A 16,783-nucleotide genomic window follows, 5' to 3' on the forward strand; every position below is an offset into this window, starting at 1 on the left:
ATACTCATTTTGCAGCAGCAGTTGACTGAAAAAGAAATGCTGCCTTCTGCTTGCCAATCACCCACAATCCAGCGGTATCAGACCAAGGCCAGGCACATGCACATTAGATCCTATCAGTGTGGCGGAGCAGGGGCAGCATGGGTAGAAAATGTGTCTTGATATCATGTTAATTCAAATGAATGCCCCTCTGCAATTACCGCCCGGTGTGTAGCCTGAGCGAATAGCAGCCTTACTGAATGGTTGCCAACATGGATAACAAAACTTTTGCCTTAAAGAAAACTAGAAGGTTGCCGATAAGTTCAACAATCATCGGTGATCAGTACATCATTTATATCCTTTTGGTACTAGGGCAGCAGGATGTGAGCTGCACTCTCCACTTGTGCACTTTACTGTTTCTGTACATATTAAGATCAGCGTAGAGGGAGAATGACGTTGCACAGACAGCGAACAGTCTTTACTGATTACATCAAGCAGGGAAACATGGCGGCGCGGTTCATAGTCACAGACAGCTTACTTAAAAAAGTCAAAGTAAGTCAAGAAGGCACTTTTTACAGAGAAAAAACTAGTGTTATCGGCTTCTGTTGTCCTACTTCCCCGGGATTGTATTTTTCATCAAATGTGCCTATATGTACTTTAAATTGTTTTCCTTAATTAGTTCTGAACACTCCTTTTCTGTCTGACTGTGAAGACCTTTAAAAAGGTACCTACTGGGCATGCCCACTACCTCTGCTTCAATGGAAATCAATCAGGCATGCACAGTAGGCACCTCTTTGAGGTCTTCATAGTTGGAGAGAGAAGGAGTGCTCAGAAAGAAAAAGGGGGCAGAGCTTCATGCAAGACAGGGAAGTAACTAAAAGAGTTGGAGTTGAACCGGCTGTAAGAAAGAAATTAAATAAATCTGAATGCAGGGAAACAGGTGTGTTATTCTGGGGCTGTTTATGGTAATTTTAGAAAAAACAGTACGAGTTCAAATTATCCAAATTACAGAAGTGCATATTTTGCTAAAATCAGTACAGACATTATTTTAACCCACATAGATCTGTGTGAATAATGAGGGTATAAGTGTTTTGAGAATGCTCAATTGTGTGTTGCCTTGCAAAAAGATATATCCATTTGCATTAGAATAATATAAAGAAGGATCAGGTCTCTGTACCATATAGCTACCATATAGCTTACAATCTAATTCTAATCAGATGTTGTACTACTGCTTCTATGTTCTATTTAATTATCAGTGAGTATCTAAGAAACACCAACATATAAAGAGGGCTCTGTCTGCTACAGCTATCAACCTGAGAGTAGGCTTTGTGTTTAGTTATACAGTATTTTAGTGATGGAATTCCAGGGTTACGGGCAGCGAGAGAGAATGAGAGAAAGAGGTTCAAGGTGGGAAATGTGGATGTGGGTATTGTGAAAAGAAGTTGGCTTTGTGAGGAATAAAAGAGACACATCAAAATATGGAGACACCAATGTAGAGATGCAATGAGGTGCAGAGGAGCAAAGGGCTTTAGGTTATCCATTGCATCATGGGGAGTTTGATGAGACGTCTCTCCTTGGTGAAAGCAGAAATATACCAGCAGAGAGTCAATGACTAAAGGAGGGAGAGGTGGGAGTCTGAGAGGCCAGTTAGTAGAAAGTTACAGTAGTCCACATAATATGGGATGTAGGCATGGATGTTTTGAGGTTGCTTGAGAGAGAAAAAAAAGGAGAATCTTGACTTATAGTTATAATTTGGTCATAAATGATGTGATTATTGCACACATATGTTATATTCTCCATTGGAGCAAGAAAATATAAAAGAATACCTTGTGTAGATCCTTTTCTTCCTCAGAGAGTTCTCTGAACTGTTCCTCATCCTTCTGTTCACCCCCTTCATCTGTTTTCTCATGTTTGTTGATATTTTCGGGGGAATGTTGACTACTCACTGTAATTATACAAAGGAGCTTTCATTTTTTTACAAGTGTAACAGCAGTTTCACCTAAATATCTAACCTCTTTGTATATTTTCCTTTGTGGTATATTACCTACTAATACATTATGAGCTTGGGAAGGTGAAGATTAATAGGGGACTATTATATGCTAACTGCGTGTAAATATTTTCAAAGTTTATATATGATTAAATGCATTTAAATGAATGTTTATTAAATATGTGTCCCTCCATAGCACCTACAAGTAACTGTACCATTACAAAGGCAGGCTTTGATTAGTTTCTAACCAATGTAAGTGTTCTCTCAGCACAGCAACTATTTAAAGGGCATGTAAAGTCTAAAATAGAATAAGGCTAGATATGCTGCATTTTGTATACTAATATAAACATGAACTTACTGCAGCACAAGCCTTATCAAACAAATAATTTATGCTTTCAAAGTTGGCTACTGGGGGTCACCATCTTGTAACGTTGTTAAACATCTTTGCAAGACTAAGACTGTGCACATGCTCAGTGTGGTCTGGGCTGCTTAGGGATCGTCATAAACAAAGCTGCTGGAGTTCTGCATGGCTGGGAAGTAAGGTGGGGGCTCCCCCTGCTGTTCATAAGTATGATTGTTTCCCTGCTCAGCAGTTAGGGACCATCTGACAATTCCTATCCACAGCAGTAAATGAAGGGAGAATTTCACTGCATACAGTCAGGTTTCTTATAAAAACGGTACACATTTTTTAATTAAAGTATATTTGAGATAGGTTTCTTTTTCATTAAAGAAAGTAAAAATGGGATTTTCTTTTTTGCCTTTACATGCCCTTTAAACCCAGTAAATACTAAGTGTCAGCAGAAACTATCTTCCCCTCAGGCTTACAGGCACTTACAGGGTAAATCCAATGGTTCCGTAAAAGGCATGTGGCAATTAGTCAGAGCCAAATCGCACACCCTGCCTGGCACTGTATTCGGCTGCCTGTGGTCATGTAATATATTTAAATAAATATATATTTATAAAATATCATCATGGAAAGGATTCTTTATGTACAAAGAATTCAGAAAATACATACACATTTCTGCTAAAATGCATTTCATTACATATAAATGTTGATGGGTTAGAAACAAATGTACACACCAGTAAAAAAAAATCTGTTCATTCATGGATGATACTAAGGTGTGACATACTGTTCTTTTATTAAGGTTCCAGAATAACAAAATGGACTTTGTTCTTATATAGTGCTATTTTTTTATGTCTTTTATCTGTGATAATAAAACAGCACAGGTATGGGAATCCCTTATCCAGAAACCCGTTATCCAGTATGCTCTGAATTACGGGATGGGCAACTCTCATAAATCCATTTTATTCCAATAATCCATTTTTTTTTTTTAATTATTTCCTTTTTGTCTTTTATAATAAAACAGTACCTTGAGATTTATAAGATACAATGAATCCTTATTGGAGGCAAAACCAGTCTATTGGGTTTATTAAATGTTTCAATTATTTTCTAGTAAACTTAAGGTATAAAGATCCGTTATCTGAAAAACCCCAGGTCCCAAACATTCTGGATAACAGGTCCTATACCTTGAACTTGATGCTTAATAAACTGCATAAATGCATACTGGTGGCTAAACAATCTTATTTTTTAGTAGAGTTAAGGCTTGGTAATCCAAATTACGAAAAGATCAAAAAACTCCAGGTCCAGAGAATTCCAGATACAGTAATAGTTCCATAATCTGCTCCAAACTTGTTCTTCCCTGTATATGTATTTTGAAATATATTGATTGGATTTGGATTTGCAGACTAGCCAGGGATGCTATACTATATGCCTCTGAGGTAATTAAAGGGGTAGCTAAACTTAAAATTCACTTTTAGTATGTTATAGAATAGCTAAAACAACTTTTCAATTTGCCTTTGTTTTTTCTTCATAATTTCTTCATAGTTTTTGAAATATGTGCCTTCTTCTTTGGACTGCTTGCAGCTTTCAAATGACCCCATATATTTTTTTTATTATTCATTTTTCTATTCCGCCTTTCTCCCACTCATATTCCAATCTCTTATTCACAGCAATGCATGGTTGCAAGCGTAATTTGGACTTGTAATTTAGCAAGTGGATTGCAAAAATTGGAAACTGAAGAGCTGCTGAATAAAATGCTAATTCATTCTCTGCATGCGGGTTATTTATTAAAGCTTGAATTTTTCTGGTCGGGCTTTTAATAGGGAAAAGTCAAATTTTTTGAGGAACAAAATTATTTCGAGATTTATTATACCCCGAAGCTGCTAAACGTCCGAATCCAAAAATACTCAAACCTGTAGAGGTCCTGTAAGTCAATGGCAGATGTCCCTTTTCTAAATTGAATATATTGTGGGTTGAGCTGGGTTTCATATGATAATTCAAACAATTCAGGGTTTCCGGGCGATAACTCAAAAAATTTGTACGATTCAAGTTTTTGCTTGATTTTATTGTAACTTTTCCCCAAACTGAATTTTTCTTATTATTATTAATGAACAAGGTAAAACCGTGGATGGAAGTTTGGTTGAGTTATGAGAAAAATTGGCGTTTTACTAAATAAAAAAGATAATTTAAAGGTGATAGTTTGAATAAAAAGCAATTGACCGACAATTTACGCATTCCTTGGTAACAGTATTTTGTCTTATGTCGTTTCATTTATATTTGTGTACCAACATTCCATGCTGCCTCATTGTGTAACATGATTGCTAATGTTTCCCCACTGTTTTATGATAAAGAGCCACTTGGTGAGAATAATACAACACTTCTCTTCAGGGGGCAGTTGCAAGAGCTGCTAAACTCACATGAATCCACTGGTGAAGTTACTGCTACTGGCACATTAGCAATGACGTGATTGTCATGAACCACATCCCCAGATGGATGAGACAAGTCAGTTGCAAGTTGCTCTGGAATGTCCTCCTGGTCTGAAAGGAGAAAAGGAGGGGGATGAAATCAATGGTTTCATTATTTTCTAGTTCAAACTGTAGTTTAGGGCTTGGCTCCAGTGCCTGGGAACAATTAGAACCAAACAACCTAAACTTACATAATGAAGAATTCCGATTATTTTTCCGCTTAACACACAGGTCAGTATTATATTGATTGCTGGTATATTAAATACATAATCGGCTTCTATTACAGATGTATAAGACTTACAAATACTCACAAAACAGCTTATTGTGTCAATTAAAATGTCTGTACATAAAAATGGTCACTATAATGTATTTTGCATCTTGTGCAACATGGAGTGATCGCATGCAGAACTGAATATGAGAATATGGGGTGCTGGGTGCTTATATAAAGCAATTATAGGCATGGATTGGGTGTACAAAGAAGAAATGAGAATAATCTGAGTTTTCAAAAGGTTCATGTGTTCTTACTGGCTGAGTGTGTTACAGGGAAAATTTCAGTTAGTAATCATAGTAATTTTATTTAAAGGAGTGTTTATTAACAACCAAGGAGAAGGCTTAAAGGAGAACTAAAGTCTAACTAAAGAGGTAAGCTAGAAATGTTGTTTTGGGCTTCTGTACCAGCTCAAGGCAACCACAGCCCTTTAGCAGTAAAGATCTGTGTCTCCAGAGATGCCCCAGTAGCTCCCCATCTTTTTTTATGCTGATTTACTGCACATGCTCTGTGCTGCTGTCACTTACTGAGCTTAGGGACCCACTCAAAATATACTGTTTATTTAGAATAAAACTGTCACAATATAAGGCTAAGCACTTAATAAAGATAATTTTTACATGACAGCACATAAAACAGTACAACTAGCATCAGAATTTGATAATCAGCCTTGCAGCATCAGCTTATATTACAGACAAAGCTAATTTTCTGCTTGATAATTTGCGATGACCCCTTAGTTTAGCTTCTCAAAAGCTGCTCAGAGCCCACTGAGCATGTGAGCGTCTCAGACACTTTCCAAGATGGTGACCCCCTGTGACAAGTTTGAAGTCCTGGATCATTGCTGCTATTGAGAAGCTGAAACTTTAGGCTTGTGCAACAAGTTCAGTATATAAAATATGGATGGCATTTTAACCATATTTATTTTTAGGGTTTAGTTCAGTTTATCAATGATAAAGCAAGGTAAACAGCTCCAGCAGCAATTTCTGCTTATTGCCTATTATAGGGTTGTGGGTATACACAACAAAAATGCATGAAAAGACTTCGCTGAGGCTATTTACACATGTTAAATAGACTGCTAATATTATAAACAGACATGTAGGCTTGCTAATGAAATTATTATTAGTAGTATATAGTATGAGGAATATTTGGATTTCATTGCCTTATTCTTCCTATGATCTTCTTGGAATTACTACACATGGAAAAAAATGTTAGTATAAAAGCAACATTTTAAATAACTGATGTAAGCCATTACTTAGATGCAGTATTGCTCCAATGTTTCTGGACATTTTCAGAGTGCTTTGACACCAGGAACCAGGGAAAACGTATGTTTATCTGCAGTATCTGCCTACAGGCATAAATAGCCTTTCTGGGCCTTATCATTACTGACATGTGTACAATGAATTTTATTATGGTCGTACCTTAGGCCTATGTTCTTTTCATGAAGGCGGAAACCCCTTACTTAACCTGCGTAACCACAAGCATATAAATGTATTCCTCTGTTTTCTTTATGGTTTCAAATTGTGACTGTACAATAGTGATCCACGATCACTGCCTTCAAATAGTCATAATGTCTAAAGCTAACTCGTGACGCTTCTCAAGTTTAATCAGGGCCACAGTAGAGGGTTATATCCAAATAGTTATCAGGAAGGGCAACGACACCGCCCCGGAACAGCGTTATGACATTTCTTATGCGTTACGTGACTGTCTCTAACAGTTAATTACTGGCTTTATGTGAAAGGCTGAGGCCAAACCACAAATCTCTGAAAGACGACAGGCTATAAATAGGCACCAATTCTGTCCAGACCCCCACATTCTTTTCCAGACACTTAGAACAGTAAACAGCTAGTATGAGACAATAAAGCATTTGAAAAAATAAATAATTAATGGCTGTTTCGCTATGTGCTAGTTTTATTTCAAATATTCCTCTGCCATTACTGATATAAGACAAATACTATTTGCATTTTAGCAGCTGAGTGAACAGACTGTATTCTTCTGGGTGCCCACTATTAATTTGTGTTCCTCTTCCATTTGGATATGGCTTTATTTAGTGGGATGTTATAGGCACAGATCTGTCTGAAGCTTTTTTTGTTCTAATATGTAGTCAAACTACAAAACAATTATTTTTTCTGTTAGCATGAATTTATGCTTAGTTAAGGTACTTTCATCAGTTTTCTCACTTATACAACCTTCAATGATTACTCAGCAAGTCCATTTGTTTTAGAATTACTTACACTAGATATAGCATTCAACAGTAAAAATCCAAGTCCCACTGTGACTCCTCCTGTTACATTGAGTTGGAGAAACAATAGCCTATTTGAAAGCAGTTCTATCATGAAGTACTGGCTCTTTCTGAAAGCACAGGATTGGAGAAAAACAAACCTATCTGAAAGCAATTCTATCATGAAGCGCTGTCTCATTCTGAAAGCACATGACCAGGCAACATGAGCTGAGATGGCTGCCTACACACCGATATTACCACTAACATGAAATACACTTGTTAGTTCACTAATAAAATGTTATATGGTAGAGTGAATTATTTGCAGTGTAAACCATGTGATTTAGAAATAAAAAATTACACCATAGAAATCATAACAGAATCCCTGTATGAGAGATTAATGTTCTGGTGAAAAATATAAAAAAGAGATAGAGATGGAGAAAATACATTCAGTTGTAAAAAAAACAATTGAAATTAATCTAAGAAAACTCAGCCCCCAAGTTTTTTATTTTTTCCAAAGTTAGATTTCTGAGATTTATTCAGTTAAAAAATTGTGAAAATTTAAAAATCCAACAACCAAAATTGGAGAGTTTCTATAGAAGTCATTGAGGTGCAATTTCAACATTCACTTTAGTTTTTTTCATACAGTTGTTCTAAAAAATGAACAATTCAATTTTTATTGTGATCGATTATTGATTGTCCAATATGAGGCTTTCTGTAAATATTCTAGCGATCAAGAGAAAATTATTGCAGGTATAAAAACCTGATCAAGTTCAACTATTTTTTTTTCTGTGAATTTAGAAAAAAATGGTGTTCAAAAAAACAATAAACCAGAATCCATATATCTGATCAATTTTAATGTTTATGTTCATGATTATATCCAACACTTTCTCTGTGCTAACTGCAACATGCACAGACAGACTAAAGGATAATCTTTCTGGTTTGCTATAACAGGGATTAAAAGACCAACTATATTTTTCTAATTAGCAAAATCATTTGAGGCTAAAAAGATGTTTAACACATAGACAATGTACAATACCATATTTCAATTCAAAATTGGGAGTCCATATAGTTAATCAGCCAGGCCCAAGGGACTCGCCCCAGTTCAGAAAGGCATTCAACTACAAAAAGGTTTATATCAAAAACGATATAAGTCCCAAGGCCTCTTCAAATAAAAAATATTAATTTATTGTAATTCACATTAAAACAGTAGCTAGTACATACAACCCCACATTCCCCACCTTACGCGTTTCGCACCCTCCGGCGCTTAGTCATAGGTGTATCTCAGGTTATTCAGGGTAACAGAATTGTTTTATGTGAAACTTTTTAGTTTTAGGTACCTCTGTTATATAATTTTACCCAAAGCATCTTACCTTGTAAAGAAGAATTAGTGCTATTAAGATCATCAAAATATAGCTTCTGTGGATTTAAATGGTTGGAAACTTCATCACAATTGACATCTTGCTCACAAGGCCTGAAGGAAATTAAAAATGTTAGCATTTTTACTAAATTAACTTTGTGAATAAAACATTTTTCATATAGAGACATATGCAGGATCTTTTATCAGAGAATCATTTACAGGTACTGCGTCCTGAACAGGTCTCTGACTATATGAGGATAGGAGAGAGCTCTGCATGAGGTAAAATAAAAAAAGCACTGAGCTTTTAAAATACACAACTTCGAACCACAAATGTGGCAGAAAAATTACTGAGCACTGTTTAAACTTTCGTAAACTTTATATTTAGTGGTTTATTTATCAAAGGTTAATTTTTGAGAGTATTTTTCAGTCAAAACTCAAATTTTCAGGTTTAAAAAAACCCTAAAAATTTGTTGTTTTTTTTTAAAAAAAAGTCGAAAAATTCTGTTTAAAAAAAAAATTTGAAAATTTTTTGAGATTGAGATTTATTATACCCCGAAGCTGGAAATAGCTTGAATCCAAAAATACACCATCTATAAACCTATCGAGGTCATGTAGAAGTCAATGGCAGAGGTCCCTTGAACCATTTCATGATGTTTGTAGCCTTCATGATGTTCTTGTAATATCCTGCCTGGAGTTGAACCAAGGACCTGGCATCTGAAGTAGTGAGGGCTCCTACCGAGGCCAAAGGTGGCTGCTACAGGCGGAAGACTGAGCTGCGACCAGGACCTTGAGGTTTGTTCTGGGTTTGGGATACCAATCGTTACAGTTCTGAGTTTTTTCGGTGGGTTTCGCTCAAAAACTTGATCAATTAGATTTTTTTTTCCACTGAAAACTCATTCACTTCGAGTATTCAAATTTTTCAACCCAACTACACTGATTCAAGTTTTTTCCATTTGAGTTTTTTCTTAAATTAGTTCATTTGAGGTCTAAAAAAAGTTTACAAAGCTCTAAAATTCAACCTTTGATAAATAACCCCCTTATGTAATTCTAAAAAGGAAGGTAATTAATAAATCCAAATACAAAATGAAGAACCTACTGTTGTTCTATCGTACCTTGACAGATTTATAGTTTGCCCATCAGATGTGTGATTAAGTGGCTGTAATTTGTGGTCAATATTCTGCAGTTCTCTGGCCCATCAGATGGCACTCCCCAAACAATAATACTTCTTTTCAGTGGTGTAAGGTAAAACAAATGTAGTAGAACGCAAAAGCAGGCTTCCAAAGAGTCAATATCTACATGTGGACAAATAAACCCGCCCCTTCACCAGTCAGGCTTAATGTGCAAGTGCACGGATCTGATGTAAGTGGATTGACCACCAAGTTATAAGCCCTGTATCTCCTAACTAGTAATTATGAGAACATGCCAGAGTAGGATATATTTGCTGAGGTGGCCATTTATATACCTTATATTAAATTAAGTCTCACTGCAAAGAGTAACCTATCTCTGAATAGCAGGAATCAGTGTTTTAAGTTTCTGTGTTTCTATGTCTGTTTTATGTGTTTAAAGTGTTCAATAAAGGTTAACTTTTATTTGTTTACATGCTAGATATATCAGATCAATTACATGTAAGGCTAGGGCCACACAACACGGATCTCAGTGTGAGGATAAACACAAGCCAAGAATTAGTTGCTCCTTTTCTTTCATGCGCCGCCTGCACCCAAAACGCAAGATTTCGCATTTCGTGAAAAAATCCGCCGTGCTAACAGCTCAGCAGAAAAAGGGAAGAGAATAGCAGATTCTTGGCCTGCAGAGAATCCGTGTCACGTGGCCTAGCCTATTGCTGGGATTGATTGAATGAAATGATCAGTCCATGGTGCTCATACATAAATACCCCAGGCAAGTGCAGTTTTCAGTGACCAGAAGCACTGGCCCAGGGTATCTGGTAAGCAATTATAATCACTGGTGGTGTTGAACATTTGACATCCCACATTGATTTTACTTTTCTTTCTCCTTTAAAATGATCTGCACAACATCAATATGTTTTCTTACCTGTTACTCGGATCTTTATCTGTATCCACTGGAATATCAGGAACATCACAATTAATTGAGGAAATGTGCCCATTATTTGGTATAGGAGACAGTAGTTGTTTCGGGCTTTGTTGAGATGATGAAAGAATAGAGTCTTCATGGTCTGCTATAGGAATATGATACATAAAAAGACAATCAGTCCAAGCACAGCGAAAAACAGTCAAGTTATAAATACTGCATTTTGTTACATAGTTAAATCAGGTTGAAAAAAGACCATCAAGTTCAACCCCTCCAAATGAAAACTCAGCATCCATACACACACACCCCTCCCTACTTTCACATAAATTATATATACCCATATCTATACTAACTATATCTACCTGTACCCATATTAACATAACTGTGTTATATATAAAATGACAGTCTCACCTTCTGTCAAAATTTTTTGCTTTTCACTTGAGTTTTGGTCACGTTTAGGTATTGGAGTTGAGGATAGTCTCCTTGCAGATGAGATCTTTGTTCTTGGAGGTGTGATATCAGTCTCAGACGGATTTTCTTCTTTGTGACTCGATTTTAATCTACTTAAAAGGCTATGCTGTTCTGGTGTGAGATCGTCTTCTAAAAAGGCAACCTTCTGCCGAGGAACATCTGACAAAATTTTAACAGGTCTTCTTGTTTTTGGAACAGTACTCAAAGGGCTGCTCTCAACAGTGTCTGGATAACTCATCATAACAGTAGACAAAGGTCTGGTCTCAATAGATCCTGCCTGGCTGATTCTGTTTTGATATTTACGGTAGGCTTCCTCTAAGAATTCTGCCTCTTTCTCAAGTTCTTTGATTCGGGCCTTGGTATTTGCTACAAACTCAAAATCAGAATCTGGGGAGCTGCTGCGAGTCCTTGTAGCATGGCAATACATTGGACTTGATCTGCCACCTGCTCCAGCAAAGGTATCATATGAACAATGGCTTTTCAGAACAGCTTCATCAACATAAATATCAGGAGGCACAATCTTGTCTGCGGTAAAGTCCAGCACAGAGCGATCAACCAGGGATGGCTTTGGGTTGCGATAAACTTCATTTTCTAGAGTTGTGCAAGCAAGAATCACACAGAAAGGAACAAAGTAGATAAAAATGAAAGTACTGTAAGAAGAGCTAAAACTGATTAAACTTGCTTTTATGTAGCAAATAGCTTTAGTAAAAAAACAGCGTACATACGAGTTACCAGACCCAAGCCACACAAGTGGCCCTCTACACAAATTTTTTTTCTAATGAAAGAAATTGTAATTATTAGCTACTTTACAATATAAATTATAAAATAATTACAAGTTTTCACTGATTATGTATTTGTAAATATGTATCCGAGTATCTCATTTTGTTTTCTACCCTGGCGATTTTGACTTTTGGAACAAAGTTGCTCATCAGACCTTTTAAAAAAGTTATTTAAAGAAACAGAAACTGCAGAGCAGAAATGGACTGAAAAATATGGCTTTTAATTGCAGCTACCTTTAAATTTAATGTAAAATGCATATGTTAAAGGACACTTATAAATATGCTAAAATGCAAAACGCTCCTGTGAGAGGACTGATTTTTGGTATGCTTTGCTCCTTCGGCTGTTCTGGGACTTCACTTTAATTTCCTAGTCTGCATCACTAATGGAATATGAGAAGTCCTTTTTGCCGTCAGTTTATCTCAAGGGAGTCATAAAGTTGTGTTTGGAGGTTGATTGCTGTACAACGTAGTAATAAATTCATTTAATCCAGTTGAGTGCTAAATGTTCTTGCCAGCTTCTTCACAATGCATTTTATTATTTGCTTTTCTCCAGGAAATGTTGCATGTAAAGACTAAGCATAAGCATTTCCCAACTGTATATATTTCTGCTCTAAAAATGTGTGTCCATGTATTGCATTCAAAACAGAATAAAATACCAACCGAGCTGTGCTTGTCGAAGCTGCAATTCAAGGCGATCAACCCGCGAGTTACATTTTTTTGCTGAATCCTCGCTGTTTAAAAGTCGGGCCTTCATTTCAGCACACCGCTCAATCTATGGAGGAGAACAGCGCCAAAATCAGCATTTGAGGATGTTTTGTAACTTGGTAGTATATCAGCCCTCACAGAATTGACCGTGCACACAGGAGAGCAATACACGTATCATTTATATATTAATTTCATTTTATGTGAATTTCTGTCTTTTGCTTGTCAATAATATTTTTATTTCTTTTGGGTAAGGGCATTATATGACACAAGAATGGAGGGAAGTAGAATGAGGGTTCATTCCAGCAATATCAAAAATAAGATTACACACACAAAAAAAGTTGTAGAAAAACCCAAAAAAAACCATTTGCACCGAATTTTAGGCATTTAGTAATAAAAAAATAGTATTATCTCACATCATTGTTTCTGTAGAGCCAATCCTTATTTACTTATCGTATTTACTTACTTATCATGTGCTTATACAAGAATTTCATTATCTGTACTCTGGTTTGTGAACACTTTTGTAACTATATAGATTTATTTCTTTTACCTCTTCTTGATAAACTATGTAATAAAAAAAAAGATAAGAAAATAAAATATATGAAAAGAAAGAAACCATGTGAAGGTGATGTTAAAGAGTAGTAAAACATATATTTATTTTGTGTTACTCTGGTATCCTATATATATATATATATATATATATATATATATATATATATATATATATATATATATATATATATATATATATATATATATATATATATATATAAAATTGTAGAAAGGACCAGCACTCCGTTTTCCAAAAAAAGTACAATGGTTTATTCAAAACTCACAGTGTCTCCAACGTTTCGACCCTCTTTGGGGTCTTTATCAAGACCGGAGTGCTGGTCCTTTCTACAATTTTATATACTTAAACTTGACCAAGCACCCGGCAAAAACTACATGTGAAGGAGTGCGGGTATCATCCACGATTTTGTTATATATATATATTCGCAAGGACAGCGACACTCACAGGATTTTCTTTGCAGATAAAAGTATGTTTATTCCACTCAACGTTTCGATCCCTCACAGGGATCTTCATCAGGAGATTACAAACCAACAACCAGAATCCCACTACCAACCCAGAATTTAAACCCACTGGCCGTTTTTTGGCGCCCTAATCTGTTGCTAAGCAACCACCAAACAATGTGACAGGATTTCGGGGTCAAAGTTAAAAAGTATAGGGAGAGGCAGGGAAGTGCAGGGCATCAGAGGTGCTACTTAGTATAGCAGTGCTACTATGCTCAGAGTTCTTATCCCGTTTTTTTGCTCTGTGCCGCACACACTCTCGATATAATTTGTTGAGTGAGCTTCTGACAGCGTTGTCCGGTTGCCCCGGCAACCCCCTTCTGCTAACAAATTGGCGGCTAGAGAGAGCGGCTTGGGACACACCCACCGCCACACTGTTTGCCGATTGGACAGTACTGACTCTGCAGCGGTCGCTATGGCAACCTTCCTCTGCTTACGGATCGGCGTACGTATGCTCGATAGCGCTTGGGCGCACGCCCACCACTATACTGTCTACTGATTGGACTGCGGCGACACCGCAGCGATTTTGATTGGTTTGCGGCTTGGTTCTAGGATAATAGTATTACTCTGACACGGAGGCAACTTCTTCTTTCGCTACTCCCTTTCCTCTGATCTTTCACTTAATCTACTCTCGCTGTTTCTAGCTCGCACTGCTATACTAAGTAGCACCTCTGATGCCCTGCACTTCCCTGCCTCTCCCTATACTTTTTAACTTTGACCCCGAAATCCTATCACATTGTTTGGTGGTTGCTTAGCAACAGATTAGGGCGCCAAAAAACGGCCAGTGGGTTTAAATTCTGGGTTGGTAGTGGGATTCTGGTTGTTGGTTTGTAATCTCCTGACGAAGATCCCTGTGAGGGATCGAAACGTTGAGTGGAATAAACATACTTTTATCTGCAAAGAAAATCCTGTGAGTGTCGCTGTCCTTGCGAATATCTATTACCTGTTTGCTGGCACCCAGGCTGTTACGGAGTAAACGGTGTGCACCTTTGGACTTGGAATATATATATATATATATATATATATATATATATATATATATATATATATATATATATATATATATATATATATATATATATATATATATATAAATCCAACTGCGTTGCACACCTTCAAGAAATAAGCTTCAGTCTTTAAAACATAGCCTTTATTCGCTCCTTAAAAGAGTATGAAAAAAACGCACAGTTCATTGAATAAGCAACTTATCTGTATGAGTCCATATCATAACGCAGCATTGTGGCACTCACGCGACGTTTCGGGAATACTCCTTTCCCTTTCTCAAGCGTTTCACACGTGCACTGGCGTTTCAAGACTCCATGTTGCAACTCGCTCCCTCGTATGGCGGAAGTGGCGTATCAGATCAGCGCGATGATGCGCTTCAAAAATAGGAAGCGGACCAGCGCGGAAGCTGACACTCCACTCCGCCCATTGGTTACTACGTAGTCCCCATAGTTACCACATCAATTTACATATACATAAGTTTAGCCAAAAAGCCTTATTCTCATAACAGACAATGAACTTGTTTATAATTAACAGTGCAAATAACATGGTAACACCATATAATACAAGCATCTTTACAGAAATAAATGAAGATCAAAGTCTTTATTCAATCCACCCGGGGATAAAGTCCCTAATCTATCAATCCATTTCACCTCTGCCCTCTTTAAATCCAAAATACGATTACCTCCTCTATTTGGTGGGGGAATATGTTGTATAACTTTAAATCTCAAATCATTTGATGTATGGCCTAACTCAAGGCAGTGTCTGGAAACTGGTAATGTTCTATTCCCCGTATTTATAGTTGATCTATGTTGTGAAAACCTATCCTTCACTTTTTGGATGGTTTCACCCACATAGATCAAGTTACAAGGACAGATCAACATATAGACAACATAATTTGTTTCACAAGTATTGTAACCTCTGATTTTAAATTTTTGTTTCGTATGTGGATTTTCAAAGTCTGTACCGACCTGTACAAAACGACATTGGGCACAGCCTTTGCATTTATACATGCCCTCCCTTTTGGGTCCCCAAAATGCAACTTTTTTGGGGGATACACTAACTTCTGCCCGTACTAACTTCCCTCCAATCGTCGTACCTTTACGAAACTACATCATTGGGCCTTGTTGAAAAGTAGAAATGGATGGATATACTTCACGTAATAAATGCCAATGTTTATCTAGCGTTGTTTTAATACCTGAGCTGGCTGAACTATATTGTGTAACAAATGCTAATCTTTCCTCCTTAGTTGGACCTCTTCTAAGTCTTCCTTCCTTTTCTCTATCCCTCACCTTTTGTTTGTTTTTCTGAATGACATCACTCGGGTATCCCCTATTTCGTAGTTTCATGCTCATAGTCTCAAAATCCTGTTCACGAGCCAAACTGTCACTGGTGATCCTGCTAACCCTTGTAAATTGACTAGTAGGAATAGATTTTTTAACTGCAGGTGGGTGAAAGCTGTCATATGCAAGCAACTGATTTCGATCAGTTTCGATCATCTTTTAATTCAACATACACCGATGTATCAAAAAGCTGCTGTATGTTGAATTAAAAGATGATCCCACTAATACATTTAAAAAAGAACTTGATGGTTTATTACTAAATGCATTTCAGAATGGTGTAATTACTGAGTCTTCAAAGGTATATATGACAATTGAATTTCCAATTATTCCATTAATCTATGTTCTTCCAAAATTACATAAGGACCCCATTAATCCCCCGGGGAGACCCATAGTGGCAGGAGTGGGTTCCCTAACCAGCAATGTTGCGGAGACATTGGACAAAATTTTGGGCCCCTTAATACAAACTACTCGATCCTATATTAAAGATACAAATCATTTCTTAGAGAAACTGTCTAAACTTTCACCTATTGAGGATACTGTGTTACTGGCCACATTTGACGTGTCCAGTTTGTACACCTCGATTCCACATTCTGATGGTTTGAAGGCTGCCTGTATTGTTTTGAGACAAAGTGGTTTATATAATGATAAAGAGATTGATTTCTTTATGGAGATGTTAAGCTTCATACTACATAGAAATTATTTTCGTTTTTTGGATAAATTTTACTTGCAGACACGGGGGACGGCCATGGGCTCCAAGGTCG

General features: G+C 36.8%; 1 protein-coding gene across 2 annotated transcripts in view; it reads right to left on the reverse strand.

Moving 5' to 3' along the window:
- Positions 1-16,783, reverse strand: part of ofd1.L (oral-facial-digital syndrome 1 L homeolog) — a 45,985-nt gene that overhangs the window by 9,466 nt on the left and 19,736 nt on the right. Inside the window, exons 15-20 of one of the 2 annotated variants that reach the window (XM_018247029.2) lie at positions 12,565-12,676; positions 11,066-11,716; positions 10,658-10,799; positions 8,622-8,722; positions 4,721-4,840; positions 1,803-1,921 (exon numbers count right to left, since the gene is read on the reverse strand). In XM_018247029.2, coding sequence (XP_018102518.1) covers positions 1,803-1,921; positions 4,721-4,840; positions 8,622-8,722; positions 10,658-10,799; positions 11,066-11,716; positions 12,565-12,676 — 1,245 coding nt within the window. Of the gene's footprint in view, positions 1-1,802; positions 1,922-4,720; positions 4,841-8,621; positions 8,723-10,657; positions 10,803-11,065; positions 11,717-12,564; positions 12,677-16,783 lie in introns of both variants that reach the window. The other variant, XM_018247028.2, reaches the window with a different exon arrangement.

This window comes from Xenopus laevis, chromosome 2L, assembly GCF_017654675.1.
Source record: "Xenopus laevis strain J_2021 chromosome 2L, Xenopus_laevis_v10.1, whole genome shotgun sequence".
NCBI classification, from domain to species: Eukaryota; Metazoa; Chordata; class Amphibia; order Anura; family Pipidae; genus Xenopus; species Xenopus laevis.